Source organism: Herpailurus yagouaroundi, unplaced genomic scaffold (genome assembly GCF_014898765.1).
Source record: "Herpailurus yagouaroundi ecotype Mexico unplaced genomic scaffold, PumYag 141, whole genome shotgun sequence".
Lineage (NCBI taxonomy): Eukaryota > Metazoa > Chordata > Mammalia > Carnivora > Felidae > Herpailurus > Herpailurus yagouaroundi.
This window is the reverse complement of record NW_024412396.1, coordinates 538,400-561,523: the sequence shown is the minus strand read 5'-3', so window position 1 is coordinate 561,523 and position 23,124 is coordinate 538,400. Positions and strand designations below refer to the sequence as shown.

Here is a 23,124-nt window from a genome sequence, read left to right as displayed (position 1 = left end):
GTCCCGATAGGCAGAGAACATGCCAAAATCCTTCCCAGGAAACAGAGTTTGAAGATGTAACAGGAGAAAGGAGAGGAAATTTAGCGAAACTGGGATTTGGTCAGGAGAAAAAGAACCAGGAAATGGGGGTGGGGGTGGGGTTGGTAAACGCGGGTCCCAGAGGAGGCTGCAGGGTCCTTCACGTGTTCAGATCCCCTACGGGCACCTCACTTCCCAGCGGCGCAGGGCTCGCAGGCCTGCGCCAGGGCGGCCACACCCCGCCCGGACGCTTTCCCTCCCCGCTCCCCGCCAGCTCCTCTTCCGGCTTCCACTCCTCCCAACAGTGGAGCCAAGAGCCCAGCTCCCGCTTCCGGCCGCCGAGAACCGAGAGGCCCCGCGTCCGACAGGCAGGGTCTCCGGCCCCACTGGCTCCGGGGGCGGTCCAGGCGCAGGTAGAAGCCGGCCCGGGACCTGGGACCCGGGGCTGGGCTCGGCCGCCGGAAGCCGGCGGGAAGGGCCCAGCGCCGCCACTTAGGAAGCGCCCGGGAGCGCGGAGGGCCTGCGCCGTCGGGGGGGGGTGGGGGGTGGGGGTGGGGGGGCGGGGAGTCTGCGCGCCGCGCCCTCCCGGAACTCGGGGAGGGGTTGTGGGTGTGAAAGGGAAGTGGGAGAGCCGGCTGGGACCTTGAGGAGGAGGGAGGGGCAGGGGATGGAAGGCCCGGGGAAGAGACCAGGTGAGGTGAGTCTTCACTCCTCCGCCCCGAGTGCTCCTCGGAAGGGAGAGTAGCTGCCGCTAGTGAACCGTAGGTGGTGCGAGCACTGCCTCTAATAAGGAGGTGTGCTGGAACAGGAGAGACTGGCAGCCAACTTAAAAGTGGGTATTCATGTGTTAACATGGCAAGGTCTCCAAGACACACTAAGTGTGGAAAATGCTCCTGTTTGTGGACAGGAAGAAGAAAAGGGGCGGGGTGGGGTGGGGTGGAGAAACATGTATTTTTGTATATGCATAGAAAAGTGTCTGAAACCGTGCAAACTGTTAGCCGTGGTGATCTCTGGAGAACGGAGCTAGAGATGGGATTTTACTTTTCATTGGTAGTCCAGCTGAATTCCCGTCACAAACTCCAGGGTGCAAAAAATATTTAACTATTTTTCTTTTAACTTACTTTTTATTGTAAGTTTTTTGTTTGTTTGTTTTGAATCTTGAGTCAGTTCCGAGATTCCCCCACTCCTTTCCCTAGGGGCTTATATAATGCAAAGACATGACGGAAGTGTACAGGGCACAGAGGCCGACATTCTTGATGTGATTTGCTCACACTGGTATCTGGTGAGATATCACTGTCTTTTCTAGTTCTGGTTTGACAATCCCTTCAAGTCTTGGAAGTATTCTGCATTCCTGTCCCTAAGCTCTTGTATATTAAGATCTAAGTGATAGACTTAACAGCATACTTATTCCTAAAATACTTAAATGTAAATAGGAGATAAGCACTTGTCCAAATAAGTAAGTAAATACATGCGTAATGGTATAAATTCAAGCATTTTCTCAGGCAGAGGTTTTAAAATTACTGTTAACGGGGATTCTAGGAGATCCATGAATGGTCTCCCTGACAGTTAAGTGCAAAATAGAATATACTCATGTTTTTCTGTGAAAAATCTACATAGCTTTCACTAGATTCTCAAAAGCCTCTGAATCCCACTGAGTAGGCATTGTAGAAACAATGGTGAACAAGGCTAAAGGGGTCTCTGTCCTCAGGAACTTATAGTCTAGTAGGGGGGAAGACAAACAGGCAATTACAATATAAGGATGTGTCTATGATAGAGAAAGTTTGCTGTTGTGAGAACATAGAGCTATCGACATCAGACGGCGCTGGCTGTCAGCAAAGGTTCCTTAGAAGAACTATTAGATTGAGGCCTGCAGAGTGACAGGAAAGTAGAATTTGGACTGGTAAAGGAGGGGCTGGGGAAGGGAGTGGTCTTGGCACAAGGAAGAGTGTTTTAGGCGTCTGCCTGTGTAAAGATCCAAGGTCAAGAGATACCTGGGCAATTCATAAGCTTAAAAGAGTTTTTATGGTTGCAGCTTAGATGTGAGTAGCAGTAAGAGATGAGGCTGGGAGAGCATCAGAAGCCAGGTTATGTGTACGATGCTGGCTATGCAGATGTGAACAAGAAAGGGGAGCTCCTTGACCCTCAGGGAGTTTTATTTTAGTAAGGAGAAACAGTGTACAAGTAGACATGTAAGCAAACAAAATCACTTTTTATTCATGGTAAAATAAACAAGGTGATGTAGTAAATAGTGGCTGGGGTATGTACTGAGGAGCTCCTTTAGACAGATCTACATATTGTGTGCCATGTAGCTAGGAGGATTTCGGCAAAGGTGGTGGTGGGTAGAATGGAGAGAATTAGATAGATTTGACAGACCCTGAGGGAGTAGAATCAATACGATTTAGTAGCTTACTGGATGATGATAATAACAAATAATAAAAGCTTCCATTTATTGAACACTTACTAATTACCAGACACTGCTCTAAATGCTTAATATTTTTTATTTATTGCCATAATAACTCTGTGAGGTAGGCATTGAGCTCAGTTTTTGTAGATGAGGAGACTGAGGCACGGAGAGTTTAAGTAACTAGCCCAAGTAGATTCAGGGTTCCATCAGGATTCAAACTCAAGTCTATTTCACTCCATACCCCTGTAAGCAGAGGGGCGGAAAGGAGAGGGATTGGATATGGGGATGAGTGGGAGAAAGGTGATACATTTGGGGTCTGGAGTTTTGGGTACCTTTGAGTCATCCAAATGGAGATGTCCAGCAGGCAAATGGATAAATGGATATGAAACTCAGATGAGATCTAGATCAAGGAATGAATTTATGAGTTGCCAGCATGAAAATGTTATATGGAGCCAGAGTAGGTGAGACTACCCTCGGAAAATATATAGAAGGATTAGAATAGAATTCTAAGGAGCTTCACCATTCAGGGGATGGCAGAGAAAGGATCTTCATAAGGAGGAGATCAGAGATGTAAGAAGACAACCGGGACAGTAGCACCAAGGCAGCCAGAGGAAAGGAGAGTTTTAATGACAGAGTAAGCAACAGGGTCATATTCTGCTTGAGAGATGAAGTAAGATAAGGGCCAAGATGTGTCTGTTCTTGTAGTAACAAGGATTCCATTGGTTAACCAATAGCATAGCTTTGGAGGAATGGGACCACAGGATCCCATTTAGTTGGTTGAACAGTGAGTAGGAGGCAAGGAAGTTGAGGTTGGTGAATATATAGACATCTTGATCAAAACGTTTGTTCCTCTAGAGCTAAGAATCTAGAGTCCAGATTATGAGTGTGATCCCTATATTTAGCTGGGATCACACTCAAGCTGTAAGGGGCTCTTTCATGAGAAGACACGTCCTTTTCATCTCCAGACATTTTTTTTTTTTAAACTTCCTTGCTCTTAAGCTACTGCCTTACCTTTTCCCTACTCTTCTCACTCAGTACTCCTTGTATTCTCTCTGTATAATATTCTCTGAATGCATCCTTAGAATGAACCCAGTCCTTGGTTGTTCTCTGCCTGCACATCACTGGCATTACCAGGAGGACTATTGAAAAGACATACTCCCAGTGCAGATGCACTCCAGTGCAGCTAGGAGCTCATCACCTGTCTTTCTTTCCTTCTAGGCATATACTGGTTGGGCTCCAGCTATGGAGAAACTCCATCAACATGTGTCTACCCACCTAGACATTCTGTCCTTGGAGAACCGGTGCCTGGCCACACTCCCTGACCTGCAGCCCATGGAGAAACCACATGGGCATGTGTCTGCCCACCCAGACATCCTCTCCTTAGAAAACCGGTGCCTGGCCACACTTCCTGACCTGAAGACCATGGAGAAACCATGTGGGCATGTGTCTGCCCACCCAGACATCCTCTCCTTAGAAAACCGGTGCCTGGCCACACTTCCTGACCTGAAGACCATGGAGAAACCACGTGGGCATGTGTCTGCCCACCCAGACATCCTCTCCTTAGAAAACCGGTGCCTGGCCACACTTCCTGACCTGAAGACCATGGAGAAACCACATGGGCATGTGTCTGCCCACCCAGACGTCCTCTCCTTGGAGAATCAGTACCTGGCCACACTCCCCATTCTAAAAAGTACTGTGTATGCCAGCCCCTTGCTCCACTGTCTCCAGAGAGCTGATTTGGTGAAAGCTGATCGTAGCCTGAACATCAGCAACTGCCTGCTTTCTGAGCCTCCAACCTGGAGGGCCCAGTGCCTCTCTGAGGGGCTAGGCCATCTGACCTGTCCTGGGGCCTTTAAATCCATCTCTGCCACAGAGAGATCTCCTGAAACAGCTTTGGTAATAGCTCTAGGCACTCATGTTGAATCCACCCATGTCTGTTGGATGCTGTAGTCCCTAGATTTTGATGCCAGTTTCCCTCTGTGCTGCTGTGTGCCTGTGTACCTTCTGCCCTCAGAGCCTCTTCCTGAGGTGACCTTTACCCTTGGGCTGTGTTATTCAGCATCATTAGTTTTATTGCATATCTGGTTCAGATATTCTAGACAACAGAGCCAAAACAGGCTCAGTCCTGAGAAAGCCTCTGCTCAGGAGGAGAGGTAGTGATATTTTAAGAACAGTCAATTAAGTGCTTTTGAGATTTTACATCAGGCATGAGACACATCTGCTATACCGGGGTCCACTTTTCTGTATGTATATGTGTAAAGGTACATCCACTTGTACATGTCTATACAAGCACATTTAACATACAGGGCAGAATCGGTAGGTAAACACATATTCCTTCTGTTTGGACTTGGGATTCAGACTGAGGCAAAGGCTATACTATCTCTGCCAATTACAAGCCATACAACCTTGGCCAAGATTTAACTTTTTGAAGCTTTCATTTCTTCCTCTTTAAAATGCGTTCAATGAGGGGTTCCTGGGTGGCTCAGTCAGTTGAGCGTCCAACACTTGATTTTGGCTTGGATTGTGAGATCGGGGTCGTGGGATAGAGCCCCACCTGAAGATCCACACTGAGCATGGAGCCTGCTTGGGATTCTCTCACTCTCTCCCTCTGTCCTTCTCCCCCATTTGCACGCACTCTCTCCAAAAAATTAATTACTTAATTTATTTAAAAAATACGGTCAATGAAAATCTACTTCATAGGGTCATTTTCAGGATTACTGTTGCCATCTTACATTTATTTGAGGCTTTGCAATTTGCAAAGAGCCGTACATATATTATCCCATTTAATCTAATGGCGTCATCAGGTAGGTGGTGGTAGGGAATGAAAAAGCTGAGGCTCCGAGGTCAAGCAGCTCAAGGTTGCTGAGGGATTGATCTGGGACTTGGCCCTTTTTCTTCTGAATGCAAAATACCTTAATAGTATCCTAGGAGGTGTGTTGTGAAAGGGCCCCAGGCTCCTAAGCTGTGGCATCAACAAGGAGAAGAAAGCAGGGGGAGATCCCAAAGCATCAGAAGCTTGAGTCAGGAAAGATGGTGTGTGTAACAGTGAGGGGTCACTACCTCAGCCAAGACAGATCTGTGCTGGGGAGTAAAGGGAGAGGAGGAGGAGTTTAGATGATAGAAGATAGATGTAGACTCTTCCTGTCCCTGGGAGCTGCCTTCAGATCAGTCTTTGAGGGACTGTGGGTGCATGCTGTGATTAACAAGTGCCACTATCCCCAGGATCATTGTTCCTCTTCAGAAGAGAAAATGCCAGAAGAGAAGGAACAGGCAGAGGTTCAAATGCCTTTTTATAATCTAAGCTTGGGAGAGGAGGAGAAGGTGGAGGAGCCGGTCCTGAAGCTCACTGCTGGGGACTCTGGATCTTGTTCTGAGCCCACTGACCAGGCCATTAAGGAAAAGAAGGTAACAGTTCCAGAGCTGGGGAGAAGTTGATGATGGTGGAGGGGAAGGTGTGGGGTGGCATGGGAGGGGTGGTGACCAAAGGCCGAGCCAGATCCCCTCCACAGATGGAAGGGGAAAGAGAGGGGGCATTGCCCAGCTCTTATTTCTCACTCCCTAATCCCCTTTTCAAACCTCTCAGTTGGACAAACATCTTCCTGAATGTGGAGTTGTTTCTCTGTTCTAGATTTCCTAAGTTAGCCTGTGTGGGTGCTTGAGTTGGTCCTCATTCCCTCTTTTTTCCTTTCTCCCCTCTCTTTCCTGATTCTCAGATGGTTCTCATGAGCTTGCTGTGCTCCACGCTGGCATCAAATGTAAACATAAAAGATGCACATGACCCTACCTCGGTGTCCCTCTTCGAAATCTGTAGTGAACTTGCCCCCTTGGAGCCTGAGTTCATCCTCAAGGTACTGTGCTGTGAGGGAGAAGATGGGAGCGGGAAGCGGGGAGGTGGGAACTGTGGCCGTGGTGTGTGATGGGTCGGTGGCCAGCTTGGTACCAGGGGTGGAAAGGAGGAAGTTCACTTGGGAAGGGAAGATGATCTTTGGGTGAGTCTGCGGGCTAGTCCCTGGGGTTCTCTGAGGAGCAGGGGAGGATGAGATTGGGAAAGAGTATACTAGGGTTCATTTGTGTAGTAAGTACCCAGGCTAAGTACACAGTGCTATGCCTTAAGGGTCATTCTAACAGATGTAATTAAACTTGAATCTGGCTCTTAAGGAGCTCATGATATTGTTAGGGAAGCCGAACACTACCAAGTATTATATAAATGCAAATGGAGTAATAGGTAGTGAATGCTTCAGAAGCAGAGGAGAGGGGGAAAAAGTGTTTTTCTATGAGGCTTTGGAAGACATCAGGTTTAATCAGCAGTTTCAACCCTGGGTAAAATTTCCATAGAACTTGATGGTGGGAAGCCTTCTAAGTGCCTGGTTGACTTGGGAGGTGATCAGTAGACTCCAAAGAAGCCATGCTGCAAAGGTGGGTAAGGTCTAGATTATGGAGATGTAGAATGCCAAGCCCAGAGGCTTGGCCTTTCTATTTTATAGACCATGTAAAAGGCTCAGGAAAGGTTTTATGAAGGCAGATTAGGGTCACAAGTTAGTTTTGGGCATGACGTTGTGGGACAAGAGGCCAAGATGCCTGCCTTCCCCACCCTGTGCCCTAGGCATGTCTGTACACTAGGCAGCAGCTGAACATCCGGGATGTGGCCAACAAAATGTTAGCCATTGCTGCCTTCTTGCCCGTCTGCCGCCCTCACCTGCGACGATATTTCTGTGCCATTGTCCAGCTGCCTTCTGATTGGATCCAGGTAGCTGAGTTCTACCAGGTATGGCACTCAGTTTCCTGAGCTTTGGCTCTTACTGGTTCCTTCTCCTTTGCTCATTGCATCCCTGTAGAAAATTCTCAGCCAGTTTTACCTTCCCTTAGCTGTCTTCAACCCTACAGCCCAGGCAGGACAGCTTCTCCCTGGACTGGGTTGGGTTGCCCAACAGGGGGAAGATGATTGAGAAGGGCTGGACCGCAGTTTGAGAAAAATTGGTCTCATTCTGGACTTCGTGTTTATGACTGGCCTAGTATCATAGAAGTTGTCACTTTAGAGCTGGGGCTCGGAACCACCTTCGTATTATGTGCTCTCACTTAACCCCATGAAGTGGTCTTGCCCTGTTTTAGAGGGTTGGTTTGTGTCTCACTTCTGATGGCCTCTCCTCCCTCTCTGATAGGACCTGGCTAAAGGAGAGGAGGACAAGCTGGTGCCCCTGCCTGCCTGCCTGCGTGCAGCTATGACTGACAAATTTGCCCAGTTTGATGAGTACCAGCTGGCTAAGTACAACCCTTGGAAGCACCGGGCCAAGAGACGCCCCCACCGGCGCCCCCTTCCTCCAGTCAGTCCCTGGTCAACCTGGTCATTCACAGCCCAGGCCCCTTTTTTCTGGAAGGTGGCCGGGGGTGGGGGGGTCGAAGGAACATGCTGACTCTGGGAGGTCCCACACTGAGCATCTGGGATGTTCCTACTACCAGAAATAAAAGGAGTCAGAGAAAGGCAGAGGAGCCGAGCAGAGCTCAGGGGCAGAGAGGGCAGGGCTTACCTCTTTGCTGAGTGGCTTTCTTTTTGGTAGAGGGGTTTTTGGAACTATTGGAATGAACCTCTCTAGGGACAAACTCCATTTCCCTTTTTGAAATTGCTTCTTCTGGGGCACCTGGTGGTTCAGTCAGTTGAGCATCTGACTTGGTTTTGGCTCAAGTCATGATCGTAGGGTCATGGGATCAGGCCCCACGTTGGGCTCCACGCTGAGTGTGGAGCCTACTTAAGATTCTCTCTCTCCCTCTTCCTCCCTCCCCCACTCACTCTCTTTCTCTCAAATTAAAAAAATAAATAAAAATTGGGGCCCCTGGGTGGCTCAGTCAGTTAAGCATCTGACTCTTGATATCGGCTTAGGCCATGATTGCGCACAGTAGTGAGATTGAGCCCCGTGTCAGGATCTGCACTAAGCATGGAGCCTGCTTGTGATTTTCTCTGTCCTTCTCTCTTTGCCCCTCTCCAACTTGTGCACGCACGCGTTCTCTCTCTCTCTCTCTCTCTCTCTCTCTCTCAAATAAACATTAAAAAAATAAATAATAAATAATAAAATGAAATTGCTTTTCTGTCCCTGCAGAAGACGGGGCGCCCATTTTCTGAGACACAACGTTTGCCAAGGTACCTTAATCCTCTTAAAGATGAACAGAAGAAGGTGAGTGCCTTGTTCCGGGATTCTATATGTGCATGTTCAACTTTTTCTCAACTAATATTTTGAAATGGAATTCCATTTGGTTTAGAAATACTAATGGTGTGGTAGGCACATATCAATTTCCTACCTGGTCACTTCTCAGTCATGATAATAGGGTCAGATTTTGAGAGCACAGGGAAAGGCTCCTTTTATTTTTCAGTTTGCCCCCCCTTGGTATTTACTGACAGGTGGCATGTCCAGCGGGATAAGTGACTTTAAAATGTGTGAAACATCTACCTTTCATGAGATGTTTGAAAAACAAACCAAACAAAACCTTTTTGCGTTAATGACAAATAAGGCACTGCACTTAGTGGTTAAGATCACAGAATCAGGACTTAGTCCTGGGTTTCAATCCCACCACCACCACCACTTGTGGGCTATGTGACGTTAGCCAAATGACTTACCCTCTATTCCCTCAGTTTTCTCAGATATAAAATGGGGATAGTAATAGCACCTCATTGGGTGCTTCATTGGAGTTTTGTGAAGATTAAATCAGTTACTGAATTTGAAGTATTTCTGGGATACCTGGGTGGCTCAGTCGGTTGAGCATCCAACTCTTGATTTCTGCTCAGATTGTGACCCCAGGGTCTTGAGATCGAGTCCCGCATCACGCTTTGTGCTGAGTGTGGAGCCTGCTTGGGATTCTTTTTCCCTATGCCCTTCTCCCTGGCTTGCGGTTTCTCCCTCTCTAAATATATACATACGTACATACTAACAGTACGTGGCACTGAATAAATGTTGGCTGTCACCAATCATCATTAAAATTGATTGTTAGGAAAATGTATGGTAGTGTTATAAGAGAATACATTTTCAGTTGGTCAACTGATTTTTTTCTCTTTATCCTAGTACATCCCAAACTTGGCTTTTCTACCATAGATGATTCTGGAAGCCACTTCTTTCAGTTTATTCATTCCTCACAGCTTGCATTGTGCTGATACCTCCATTTACCTCCTCCTCCAAGTCTCAGTGATTTAAATAAGAGCTGCTTTTTTCCTTTCCCTCCTAAGAATAAGATGTTCTCTGTTCATTTTATCCCAATCTTGTTTTTCACAAGCCAATTATTTCACGGTAACTACTGATAGCTCAATCTTGTATAAATGAAACACCGTGACCCCAAAGAGCTACTATCATGTGTTCTCTGCAGAAACTCTTGTTGCTGGAGATTTTTCCCCCATTCCTACTCTTTACCTAGATCTACTTTGGGGAAAGAAATGACCTCATAGCTATAGGAGGTCTGAGGTTCTGATTTCTGAAGCAAGTGACTATGGTCATAGATTAAATGACCCCTGTGTGACTTGAGGGATATTTCCACAGTTTGAGGAGACCTACAATGCAGTGCCAAAGAAAATTCAGCCGAGATTCACCCTGAAGAAGTTAGTACGGCGACTGCATATCCAGGAGCCTGCTCAGCATGTCCAAGCTCTGCTGGGCTACAGGTGAGAAGACACACCCTGAGCATACCTTCCACCTGGGTAACGGCATGGCTTTTTCAACATCCATGGTCCCAGCGCCTGTAGTTCTGACCCCGGCAACATTAGTTTAGGCAGATATGGCCTGTAAATGTGACTTTGACTGACTGACATTTTCATTTCTGAGTTATTTTCAGCTGGCCTGGAAATGATAAACTTTTCTTCCTCTGTTGCAGATACCCATCCACCCTACAAAAGTTTTCTCGAAGTCGCCTCCCTGGGCCATGGGATTCTAGCAGAGCTGGGAAGCGGATGAAGCTCCCTCGGCCGGAGACCTGGGAGCGGGAGCTGAGCTTGAGGGGAAACAAAGCTTCTGTCTGGGAGGAACTCATTGGTAGAGTAACTTTGACCCTATATGCCCTTCCTCTCTTCCCCATGCATACCTCTACATTTTGGACCCTGACTTAATTTCCATGGCATGGTACAGTTATTCTCTTGCCTGGTGGTTTCATCACTGAAAGTGATCGGATTTATGAGGTTTGCCACTGACCGCACCAAAGTGGACCAGGGGTACCTGCTTTTAGTAGCATTGGCATCATAAGGGAGATCATTCTTCCAGATGTGGCTAGGTGATGCACCAGCCTCTACCGACACATGACAAAAGTGGTACCTTCTCTCTGATTTCACTTGCATCATACTGGGTAAGCCGTCCAAACAAGATAGGACTGGCACACGGCATATTGGAATCTCCACAGAAACCCATATTTAGGACATGGACTATTTAGGTCATTTGCCCATACTGATAAAAAAACATTTTAAATTGTGAGGCCCAAGTTACTTTCAGTCTTCTGTTTGTCTCTTTTAGCCTATTTTTAACTATAGAAGGCTCTTTCTATGCGATTTTGTCTTTTTTTACTTCCTCTTTCATCTTTGAAATTTTCAAGTCAGCTTCTATCTGTTGAAAAATATCTTGCTGTAGATCTTTTGACTGCTTGAGTTTTGGAGACTTCATATTTTGGAGCTACAGAAGCCCCATTTGTTTTTACCTGTTTCTCAGTGAACTGCCAAGTACAGATTATACTCACGGCAGCCCAAATTGCTTAGCTGTTTATCTGTCCCTGCTCTCACTGTGGTGGTGTAGCCATCAGAATCACACGGGAATTGAATACACACATGCATACACACATGCCTGATAGCCTCTTCCCCAACATTTGATACTTTGAGTGGAATAGGATGAAGTCTGTCCTGAAGGATGGCATCCAGGATGTGTAGATGATTCTGGTATGTGTCATCTCCACTTCCTCCCTCTGCCCCTGAAAATTAAAACTGTCATTTATCTAGGCTGAGATTAATGCCCATAGTCTAATCTGGTGGTCTCCAGAGGTTTTTTTTTTTTTCTGTTTGGCCAAAATTTATTTTTTTTCAATATATGAAATTTATTGTCAAATTGGTTTCCATACAACACCCAGTGCTCATCCCAAAAGGTGCCCTCCTCAATACCCATCCCCCACCCTCCCCTCCCTCCCACCCCCCATCAGCCCTCAGTTTGTTCTCAGTTTTTAAGAGTTTCTTATGCTTTGGCTCTCTCCCACTCTAACCTCTTTTTTTTTTTTTTTCCCTTCCCCTCCCCCATGAGTTTCTGTTAAGTTTCTCAGGATCCACATAAGAGTGAAACCATATGGTATCTGTCTTTCTCTGTATGGCTTATTTCACTTAGCATCACACTCTCCAGTTCCATCCATGTTGCTACACAGGGCCATATTTCATTCTTTCTCTCTCCAGAGTTTTTTGATCTTATATTACACAAAAAGTTTTGGAATATACCAGAATATATGTATATATAATTAAAACAGTCTGATATATGTTCGAATAAATTATGTACTTTAGGAAATACATAAAATATAATTATGTAAATACAGATCTGAAAGTATAAATAAATAAAATACAAAAAATGTAAATAATTATAAGAATAAGAATAAAATATAAGATTAAATGTAATTACATAGACAGACCCCTCTTTGGAGAACACAGGGCTCATTAATAACTCACTAACAGTTTTTTGGAATGCAATCGGTAAATTTCTCAGTGTAAGGATAAATGTTCAATTTATTTTCTAGTATCGTAAATATGATATTTGACTTAATTTCTTATCTAAGTGATCTAGAAAGCCTTTCATACACAGCAATAGTTGAGAACACTTTATGAGTTGATGAAGGATGTAATAGTTTACCAGTTGTCACACATAGTTTACATGGTATATATCAACCTAATTGTTCTATACAGTTTGTGAACCAGAATTATGAACTTGAGAACCCCAGGACTTCGAGAAGGCTGAAAGCTTCTCCCTATAATTCAAAGGAGACTTACTTCACCTTAAAAAAAGGCACCACCACTCTCTTGATGAAAGCTGCTGGAAGAGCCTGGGGTGGGAGCAGGGGCTGACAGGTCATGTCTCTAAAGTGGTCTGAATACACCTCTGGGGGTACCCAGGAGAACTATCACACCTCCTCCTTATGTTTACCCTTATCTAAAAGAAAGAATTTTCCCACTATTTACCATATGGATCAAACCCCTATCATCACTCAGTCCATGTGTTCTATGGTACATGTCCCATATGAGAGTTCAAGTTTATTGAGGAAGAGTAGGGGTTTCACAATGTGCATCCATGAAATCCCCTCACTCTTTTTTGGTTTCTGCATAATGACTTATCAGTATTTATCCTTGAATTGTAAGTGGATTTAGAATTAGTATTCAGCCTTAACCAAACTAACCATCTAAAATTGACATAAGCTTTGGGGCATGTGGGTGGCTCGGTCAGTTGATTATCTGACTTTGGCTCAGGTCATGATCTCATGTGAATTCAGGCCCCATATGAGGGCTCACTGCTGTCACTGCAGAGCTGGCTTCGGTTCCTCTGTCCCCCTCTTTCTCCATCCCTCCCCTACTTGCACTCTATCTCTCTCAAAAATAAACATCAAAACTAAAATAAAATAGAATATACATAAGCCTTAAAAAGATTATTATTAAGAAACTATGACTTGAAGATGATACTAGTATTACAAAACAAACGGATGATAAGAAAGGGATGGGGCGAAATTCTGCTTCAGTGCAAATCTTTTTCACCTGCATTTAAATGAAAACAATGACTATTTAGTCATATTTCATAAGAAGTTTGCCAGAGAACTTAGAAATAAGCAGGAAGATTATTTGAAATATGAATTTACATTCACTATAATTGAAGGTGAACCTTACCTTAGGTGTTTATTGTGCCTAGAAATATTAACTACTGATTGCAGTACATATGTATTTATTAATAAACAAACTTACACTAGGAAATTTCACATTTCACCATCTATACTGTTTAGAAATCATTAACAAATTTATTTTTTTAATGTTTGTTTATTTTTGAGAGAGCGCGTGCATGCGCGTGCGAGTAGGGGAGGGGCAGAGAGAGAGGGAGACACAGAGTCTGAAACAGGCTCCAGGATCTGAGCTGTCAGCACAGAGCCCCACTCGGAGTTGAACTCACGAACTGTGAGATCATGACCTGAGCTGAAGATGGATGCTCAACCGACTGAGTCACCCAGGCGCCCTTGGAAATCATTACTCTAGATTAAAGAATATGTTTTGCCAGTTAAGTCCAATCTCAGGGCTGGAGCCAGCAGACAAAGTAATAATAGACGTTGTGTATTCAAACAGACATTCCATAAACAGTATTGTATAAATCTTGCTCCACACTTCAGGCCAATCCTGTTTTTATCTTTCCAGACCTCTAAAACATTTTGAGTAGGATAGATCACATGTTATAGTACCTCACTCTCTCCATCCTGAATTTTCTACATGACTTCTTGCTCTGGTCTGTGAGCTCTCTTACTCGTCCTTTGTTTGCTTTCCTCACCCTGTGCTGACCCTCCACAGAGAATGGGAAGCTACCCTTCATGGCCATGCTTCGGAATCTGTGCAACCTGCTGCGGGTTGGAATCAGTGCCCGCCACCATGAGCTTGTGCTCCAGAAACTCCAGCATGAGGTATGTGTGAGGCTCAGGAGGACTAGTGGGTGTGGAGATGCTGCCACATCTTCCTTGTGGCTGGGGAAGGTCATGGCCACCAAGCTAATTCCACATGAGCTATATACAGGTACATAGGGAGACAGATCTAGGGAGACAACCCCCAGAGATTCAAGTATAAAAACTTTTCCTTTTTATTTTCTGGGATCACTGATTTACCAAGAAGAAGCACTTTTGTGATGTAACTGACTTCAGAGGGCGTCTGATAGAAAAGAAACAAGGCTCCTTCTGTTACTTCTCCATTTTCCTTTACCTCTTCTCATTTTCTCACTTGACAACTTTCTTTTTTCTTTATTCTTCTCCAGCTTTCTGTGTATCTCTTCTGTAATATCCATTTTATACTTCCTCACTTGCCCACAAGTCTAATAGAGTAGTTATCTCAGATTCCTGGCTCCTAAGGCCCCTGATTACCTCCCCACCCCATACTCCCTGATACTTTGCTCATGACCCCTCCGTTGTTTGTTTTTTTGTTTGTTTGTTTTGTTTTGTTTCCACATTTATTTATTTTTAGAGACAGAGCGAGACAGAGCGTGAGCGGGGGCAGGGCGGGGGGAGGGCACACAATCTGAAGCAGGCTCCAGGCTCTGAGCTGTCAGCACAGAGCCCAATGTGATGACCCCTCCTTTGCTTTCCAGAAATCGGTGATCCACAGTCGGCAGTTTCCATTCAGATTCCTTAATGCCCATGATTCCATCAATAACCTTGAGACTCAGCTCAGAAATAAAGGTATTTATTATCTGTCTTCTTCTGAATCCTGTTTGTTTCTCATGTCTGAGAGTAGGTGAAACAGGAGCCTTTGTATGTGTCAGCCTCTTGCCTTCTAGTCTCAGAGTGTAGGGTGGGCAGAGGTCAGACACTTGCCAGTCCAAGGGTCCAGGCTCAGGACCGGTATTGGTGGGAGGGCAAGAAGGGGGACTAGAAGCTGCTTGACTCAGATGCTTACCTGTCTTCACACAGCATTGCCACTTCCTTCCAACACAAAACTGGTACATTCGATAATGATTAGAAATGCGAGAAAGAACAAGAATTGGACCTATCGGAGGTATCCTCGCAACCCAAGTCGTCGGGAACTTCGGACAACAATGATGATACCCGTGATATATGAGCAGCTTAAGCGGGAAAAGCTGAAAATACAAAAGGCCAGGTGTGTGTGTGTGTGTCTGTGTGTGTGTGTGTGTGTGCATGCGCGCGCACATACACAAATGTGCATATGTGCATGTGCTATCTGGGAGCAAAGGGTGGGCAACAAGAGGCACCCTTACAGGGCTTCGGAGTCATCTGACAACCCCAAATTTTATTCTGTAAGACATACTTGTCCCAGTGGCTCAGACTCGCCTGGTTCCAATTGTCTCTTGCATAGCAAACCTTGCCTTTAACATTGTCCTGTGGTGAGATCATGAAAAAAAAACAAAACTGTGGGCCTCCAATTTATTTTATTTTATTTTATTTTTTAAATTTTTTTTAAATGTTTTTAGTTATTTTTGAGACAGAGAGAGACAGAGCATGAGCAGGGGAGGGGCAGAGAGAGAGGGAGACACAGAATCTGAAGCAGGCTCCAGGCTCTGAGCTGTCAGCACAGAGCCCGATGCGGGACTTGAACTCACAGACTGTGAGATCATGACATGAGCTGAAGTCGGATTCTTAACCGACTGAGCCACCCAGGCGCCCCTAGGACTCCAATTTATTTTATTTTTAATGTTTATTTTTTATTTTTGAGTTGGGGGAGGGGCAGAGAAAGAGGGAGAAAGAGAGGAACCCAAGCAGGCTCTATGCTGACAGCAGAGAGCCTGATGTGGGGCTTGAACTCAGGTACTGTGTGATCATGACCTGAGCCAAAGATGGATGCTCAACTGACTGAGCCACCCAGGCACCCCTGGGCCTCCTATTTATTATGTGATTGTTTTATTGGTTTCTGTGGGTTCTGTGAATCTGCGTAACATTTCCCTTCTCTTAGTGTATGCTAGTGTCCTCTGCTTCTGCTCTGGTTCAGTTTCTTTTTCTTCTCCAAGATATCTGTTTGTTCTTTTTGTTTCTCTCTCTTTCTCTGTCTTTATTTTCTGACTCATTTACTTTCTCATTTATATATATATAGATATATAGTCTTTATATATACATAAAGGTAGTTAACATCAAGCAGGCTCAAACTCAGACATAAACCCTGTTCTGTAAGTTTGATGAAGTCCCAGCACTCTGCTTTAGATGCTTCAGTAGTATCTTCGTTCATTTTCATTCAAGACAAACTCAGGGCTCATCTAACCTACTAGGAGGTTCCTGGCCACTCAGTGGCCTGATTATCTCCTGAATCAGTGAATCAGTGGCTGAACACAGGGCCATTTAAGAATCAAGCTTGTGAGATGCCTGGGTGGCTCAGTTGGTTAAGCATCTGACTTCGGCTCAGGTCATGATCTCGTGGTCCGTGAGTTCGAGCCCCGCATCGGGCTCTGTGCTGACAGCTCAGAGCCTGGAGCCTGATTCAGATTCTGTGTCTCCCTCTCTCTCTGACCCTCTCCCGTTCATGCTCTGTCTTTCTCTGTCTCAAAAATAAATAAACGTTTAAAAAAAAGAAAAAAGAATCAAGCTTGGCATCCAGTCCAAACAACGTGCCTTTGCTGGCCAATATAGTGGCCACTAGCCACATGTGGCTAATTGGGCCTGAGATGTGCTGGATTTTGAGGACAGTGTGAAAAAGGACGTAAAATATCTCTTTTGTAACTTTTGTGTTAATTATGTGTTAAGGTGAAAATATTTTAACATATTATGTTAAATCAAATGTCATATTAAGTTAATTTCTCCTATTTTTACTTTTTTAATGTGGCTACTAAAAATTTTTAATTACATGTGTAATTTTTATTTCATTTCATTCCATTAATTGTAATTTAATTCTGTTGGATAATACTGGTAGAGACTATTGAATTTTCTAGATTAAAAACATTATTATGAAAAAATTCTAAACACAAATAATGAGAATAGTATAACGGACTCTCATAAAACTATTAGCCATATTCAGTGATTATCTAGATTTTACTATAGTTCTTTTGGTCCCTTCTTTTTTGGGGGAAGATGTTCTTAAGAACAAATGCTGAATAATATGATACATTTTATTTCATCCTTTCATATTTCATGTGTGTCTCTTTAAAAATTTTTTTTCGTTTGTTTATATTTGAGAGAAAGAGAGAGAGAACACAAGTAGGGGAGGGACAGAGAGAGAGGGAGACAGAATCTGAAGCAGGCACCAGGCTGTGAGCCGTCAGCACAGAGCCTGATGTGGAGCTCAAACCCACAAAATTGTGAGATCATGACCTGAGCCAAAGTCAGACATTTAAGCGACTGAGCCACCCAGGCGCCGCTCATGTGTGTCTTTTAAAGCAGGAATTTTTGGGGCTCCTGGGTGGCTCAGTTGATTGAGTGTACACTTCTTGATTTTGACTCAGGTCATGATCTCATAGTTTGTGAGTTTGAGCCGCAAGTTGGGCTCTGTGCTGAGAGTGCAGGGCCTGCTTGGGATTCTCTCCTCTCTCCCTCTGCCCCTCCCCTGCTCATGCTAGCTCTCTCTCAAAATTTCTCAAAATTTGTTTATTCTTAAGTAAGTACTTAAGAAAAAGAAATTAAAACAGATATTGTCTTATGTAACTAAAATGTCATTAATATACCTAATAGAACTGAAAATAATTCCTTGGTATTATCATTTATTATCTAGTCCATATTCAAATTTCGCAATTATCTCAAAAGTATGATTTTACAATTTTATTCAAATCAGAATCCAAATAAGGCATACACATTATATTTGATTATTAAGTCTCTCATATCTCTTTTAATCTTTTCTTTGTCTTCATAGCATTGACTTGCTGTAGACACTGGGTTCAAGGGCTCTGCAGAATGTCCCACATTCTGGATTTGTCAACTTCCTCATGGTGTCTTCTAACTTGTTTCTGTTTCATGTACTGAGGGCATTAACTCCAAAGGCTTGTACAGATTCAGATTTCACTTTTTTTTTTTTCCTTGCAAGAATATTTCATAGGAGATCCTTTGTATGCTATGAGTGAGACCAGCAGACTTTTTTTTTTTTTTTTTAACCTCCTCATAGGATAAAGGATCATGAGGCGCCAAAGATCTGTGGTCCTACTCAGTGTGATGTTAACTAAGATTGACCCATGTGTTTAAATGGTTATAGCCTGATCTCTTCACTGGAAGTTGATAGTTCATCCATTGGTGATCTCTTCCTGAACCAATTGTTTCATTAACAGTTCTAGAATGGGAGTTTTCTCCATTCCCGTATTCATTAGCTGGAATTCTAAAAAGAACTTGCCTTATCAACTAAAGCTGTTTAGTTACCCTGAAGTAAAGATTCTACTAGAAACGTGGGACAAATGTTCTTTTTTTGGTCCCCTTTAGTTGCCAGTTTTCGGGGGCGCCTGGTTGGCTCAGTTGGTTGAGTGTCATGATCTCGCGGTTTGTGGGTTTGAGCCCCACGTCGGGCTCTGTGCTGACAGCTCAGAGCCTGGAGCCTGCTTCGGATTCTGTGTCTCCTCCTCTCTCTGCCCCTCCCATGCTCATGCTTTGTCTCTCAATGATAAATAAATGTTAAGAAAAAAAATAATTAAAAAAATAATTTCCAGTTTTTGGAATAAGGAGTTAATATTCTTTAAAATACAATTTAAAAGTAAGTTAAATCTTGCCTTATGAAGTAAGTGTGGATTGATATGGGAAGTGTGGCAAACGATTTCAGAGAGTGGATCAGGAGATGACTTCTCCTCTCCAGCCATGAGACTGGGTTAGAAGAGTCCTATAGGATGGCGGCAAGGGAACATCTGTCCCAGTCTTCTCTACTGGCAATGGAGGCAGGCTACGGAAGTGGTGTGAACACTTCATTCTGGGGTGGCAAGTTCTCATCTTCCCGTCTGTCTCGAAATGGCAAATAGAGAAGCCCCTGAGCCCTTCTGTGTCTTTTCTGCCTGCAGACAGTGGAAATATGATGGTGAGATGCTGGTTCGGTATCGTCAGGCCCTAGAGACAGCTGTGAACCTCTCCGTGAGACACAACGTGCCCCCGCTGCCGGGCCGCACCATCTTGGTCTATCTGACAGATGGCGGTGCAGACCAGTTCTGTCCCAAGCGCAACCCAGAAGGGGTAAAAAAAATTAAAAGGTGGGGGGTTGGTAGGATGCTGGGGATCCCGAGAACTATCCTGTTCCCAGACATGGTTCTCCCAAGGAAGCACTCAGAACTGAAATAAATGGCAAACATTTGCTTCTTGGTATCAGACCTTGGTTCCTAAGGACAGTTCCTAGAATGTGGTCTCTAGCCTGTTCATGGATTACAATACTTATATTTCACATTTGGCTGGTGCTTAATTCTCTAAATTTCTGTCACCAAAGTATGTTTCGTTTTTACATCCTATGTCCCAGTGTTGAATTTGGGCAGGACTGCTGGCTCTTCTCCACCCTGGCTAGCTCTTCCTGAAAGCTGCTGAAGCTGTCCCTTCCTAACTGGAGATTTTGTCCTTTTCCCCCAACTAATGGAGGTGTTTGGCCTTCAGGGCTGGATGGGCAAGGGTGGGTTTCAAAATAGGGGAGCCAGGGCGCTTGGCCAGCTCAGTCAGTAGAGCATGTGACTTTCGATCTCAGGGTGGTGAGTTCAAGCCCCATGTTGTGCATGGAGCCTACTTAAAAAAATAGGAGATCCTTATTTCACCCTGATGTTTGTCCAATCAGCCCCACCTAAACTATGTGCTGCTGCTGATTGGGATGGTAATTGCACGGGCGGAGCAGGTGGACCTCTTACTATGCGGAGGAGGCACTGTGAAGACTATCACAGTTAAGGCAGAAGAAGGTATCCTGAAGACGGCCGGCATACTCCAGGCTCAAGTCCAGGTCAGACACCTGCCCCCACCATGCAAAAATGCATGAATGGTCACAGCCCTGGACACAGGCTGGAAAATCAGGAAAGGCTTGGATATATACAGTGCTGAAGATTCCCAAGCAGTATTTGGTGTTTGTTGCTTACCGATTGTTTCCCATGCAAATAAGGAACATGAGACTCTTTCCTTCAGGAGCCAGATGGACAGGATGAATGGTCCCTGCACACTTTTGGGAAGTACCTGTTGTCTCTGGCTGCCCAAAGGGTCCCTGTGAGTAGTCCCCAGTTTTTGAGAAACCCTCCCCGCCCTCACCCTTCCCTCCACAACTGATGTGTGTAATTTCTCAAAGGTCATCTTTCAAATGAGGGGCAGTACCCACACCCACTTCCTGCTGGCTGCAGCCCTCTGCCGTGTGGTGTGCTGGTAATTGTTTAACAACCAGTGCTCTGGAAAAAAATGAATCTTGGTTAATAGCATTTGCTAATTTCTAAGGTGTAAATTACTACAATCATGGCTGATTTCAAGCTGCCAGCATGATATCAGTGAACAGAGGTGAGAAGAGATGCTCAGTAGCACACCATTATATGGTATTTATACAACGTAGATCGAGTATGTAAATAAGATCTAGATAATGGTAAAATGTAGTAAAATTACTAGGAAATGATGAGTTTCAAGTATTTATTACCTTTGTTTCTAATATAATTTACTTAATTACAGGTTTATACTCTTCAATGTTTAGCAGTGGCAGTATTTAACAACTGGATCACAAAATTCCTAAAAATGTAACAGTTAGCTCTTGTGAGCCTGAGTGAGCCAGCTACAGCACACCACTGCCCCTCCCCCACTTTCTCGCCCCTCCATGTCAGGGTGTAGTGGCTCCCCCATCCTAAGGGCTCTCATGAGAGGCAATTTCCATTCCCTTCAGAGCTCTCCTAATCCCCTCAGCCCCAGAGATCTCTTCTCTTGATGTCCTAAGCTTATTAGCATCTCTTCTGTCCCTGTGCTCCCTGTTCTCAGCTCCTCCCTTTTCATCTTACAGGTGGACAGGGTCATCCTCTTCGGCAATGATATGTATGAGAAACGGATAAATGAGGCCAAACAGCGTTTCTGGCAGCATGTGAATTCCAAGTGCCTCTTTGTTTGTGTTCCCCTAAGTAGGATATGTGACACGTAAGGACGCTCAAACTCCTTGTCCAGTGCCAAAAGATAGGTTTCCATATTTCCTCTCTGCCCCCACTGAAGCGTGGGGCATTCCCACTCACTAGGTGCCTTCCATCTCTGCCTCCTACCTTGATTGCACTTCAAATACTAGAACCTTCTCTGAAGTCTTTAGCCTAGCTCCATACCCCTTTGTAGGGGTCCATCCCAGCCCCAACCTAGCACATGACCCTAATTAAACATGCAGAGGTGGGGTGTCCATCCTAGAGCGCAGGGACTCTCTGTTCCTGGCACTGTTTCTGATGGTTGCTTCTTCCTTTGCCAGATTATCAGATTCAAATCCCAATGACGTGACACTCTCAGGCTGTAATGACGGGATCCTGAAGTGAGTACAGAATGGACGCACAAGGGGTTGGGGGCTTTGTTAGCACATCTTTCCGAGATTGCCTGTGGCTTCTACTCCACTTACTTCTGTTTTTAAGCAAGATAGAAGTTTATTCCTCTTTTGCCGCTGTCCAGATGTAGCAGCAGCAGAATGTTACAGGGACCCAGACACCTTCTATCTTATTGTTCCACCATCCTCAAATACTCTGCTTTCATCTCACGGTTCAAGACTGCTGCTCCAGCCCCAGTCATCATTTTTGCATTACACCTAGTAGGAAAGAGGAGAAGGGGACAGGGGAGGTTGCACTGTTCTCTTTTAAGGGAACAACGCAAGAGTTGCTCACATCATTTCTATTCTTTGCCGCCTCTGTTCCATTCTTGATCCAGAGTAAATCTCATGCTAAATTTATTTATAGATGCCAAATTTACAGAAATCTTTTAACTCTGTCTCCATGCTTAGCCTTCTCATTTACTTGTTTTCTCTCTCCTACCTTTTCCTTTGTATGCCTCCATCGCCCCCCAGCTGCTAGTAGGAAGCCTCAGGCCCATTCCTCCTCCAGAGAGCTTTCACAGCTGATACAAAGCTGATCAAGCTCTGAATGGGATGGCCTTAGTCTTTAATCTTTAATCTTAACCTTTGCCAGCCTAACTACCCCTGGCCCAACAGAAAGCCCATGATGACCATGCTAGAGCTGGGTGTCTTCTCTGTTCCTTCATCCCTGTAGTTCTGCACCCCTGTTTATTTTAAGTCTACATTCACTGCTTGTGGTTGTCTTCTTAAGGGGCTCCAGTTAACTGGGTGACCTACCTCTCTATATCTTTGTCCCCTGCCCCCTTGGAAGACCTGCCTGATTCTGACTCTGGTATTCACTCTTACTTATTTTGTTATATTTATGTCAGGTTCATTGCAGAGCGTGGAGTCTCCTGTCTTCTAGAGCACGTGGGCCAAATGGACAAAATATTCAAGATTCCACCACCCCCAGGAAAGACTGGGGACCTGTCTCTCCGGCCACTGGAAGAGGTCACTCTAAGCCCCTTGGCTCTGATTTCCCAGCATGGGTTAGTCTATGTTTCTATGCCTTTGTGAATCGGGAGACACTGTGGTCAAAACCTGCAGAAATTCTGGTGGCTGCAGTTCTGGCTGTGGAGATGCTGTTTGTTCTACTCACTAAGTAGAACTCATCTCTTTCCCAGGTAGGGATTTCCCTGACGGAGGAAGTTGTCAGATAGTGAGCATACTACTTTCTCTACCTGGGCAGGGGGTCAGATGTGAGGCGGGCAGCAGGCAGCGAGCAGCATGCACCGTGGACATACAGCCAGGGCTCAGGCAGAGGGCTTAGGAGAATAGGCTCTGGCTTTCTCATCACAGCTTTGCCAAGTAGTAGCTTGAATCTTGGGCTAGTTGTTTTTAATTTCTTAAAAACTTTAGTTTTTTATTAGTAAAATGGAAATAATGATGGTGCTTACCTCACAGCATGGGCAAATAGTAAGTGCATAATAATTAACTGACAAAGAGGGATATGTGAGAAATGGCAAGTAGGGTTTAAGTTCCAGGGCTCTGCAGGAGAGGCTATAAGCAGGTTCTTCTCTGGAGGCCTGCTGGACCTCCCCCTGGCATCTGTCAT

The 23,124-nt window shown here is 44.8% G+C and overlaps 1 protein-coding gene across 12 annotated transcripts in view; it reads left to right on the top strand.

Moving 5' to 3' along the window:
- The first annotated feature begins 298 nt into the window (after positions 1-298).
- Positions 299-23,124, top strand: part of TEP1 (telomerase associated protein 1) — a 45,406-nt gene continuing 22,580 nt past the window's right edge. For all 12 annotated transcript variants that reach the window (XR_005790702.1, XM_040476487.1, XM_040476492.1 and 9 more), the window contains exons 1-18: positions 299-431; positions 3,641-4,318; positions 5,645-5,827; positions 6,136-6,270; positions 7,026-7,187; positions 7,582-7,743; positions 8,515-8,589; positions 9,940-10,061; positions 10,271-10,428; positions 13,953-14,062; positions 14,737-14,827; positions 15,059-15,245; positions 19,060-19,228; positions 19,812-19,970; positions 20,150-20,227; positions 20,997-21,127; positions 21,441-21,500; positions 22,400-22,558. Coding sequence is in view for 11 of the 12 variants with exons in the window: in XM_040476487.1 (XP_040332421.1) it covers positions 3,665-4,318; positions 5,645-5,827; positions 6,136-6,270; positions 7,026-7,187; positions 7,582-7,743; positions 8,515-8,589; positions 9,940-10,061; positions 10,271-10,428; positions 13,953-14,062; positions 14,737-14,827; positions 15,059-15,245; positions 19,060-19,228; positions 19,812-19,970; positions 20,150-20,227; positions 20,997-21,127; positions 21,441-21,500; positions 22,400-22,558 (2,795 nt within the window). In the remaining variant the exon portion in view is untranslated. The remainder of the gene's footprint in view (positions 432-3,640; positions 4,319-5,644; positions 5,828-6,135; positions 6,271-7,025; positions 7,188-7,581; positions 7,744-8,514; positions 8,590-9,939; positions 10,062-10,270; positions 10,429-13,952; positions 14,063-14,736; positions 14,828-15,058; positions 15,246-19,059; positions 19,229-19,811; positions 19,971-20,149; positions 20,228-20,996; positions 21,128-21,440; positions 21,501-22,399; positions 22,559-23,124) is intronic.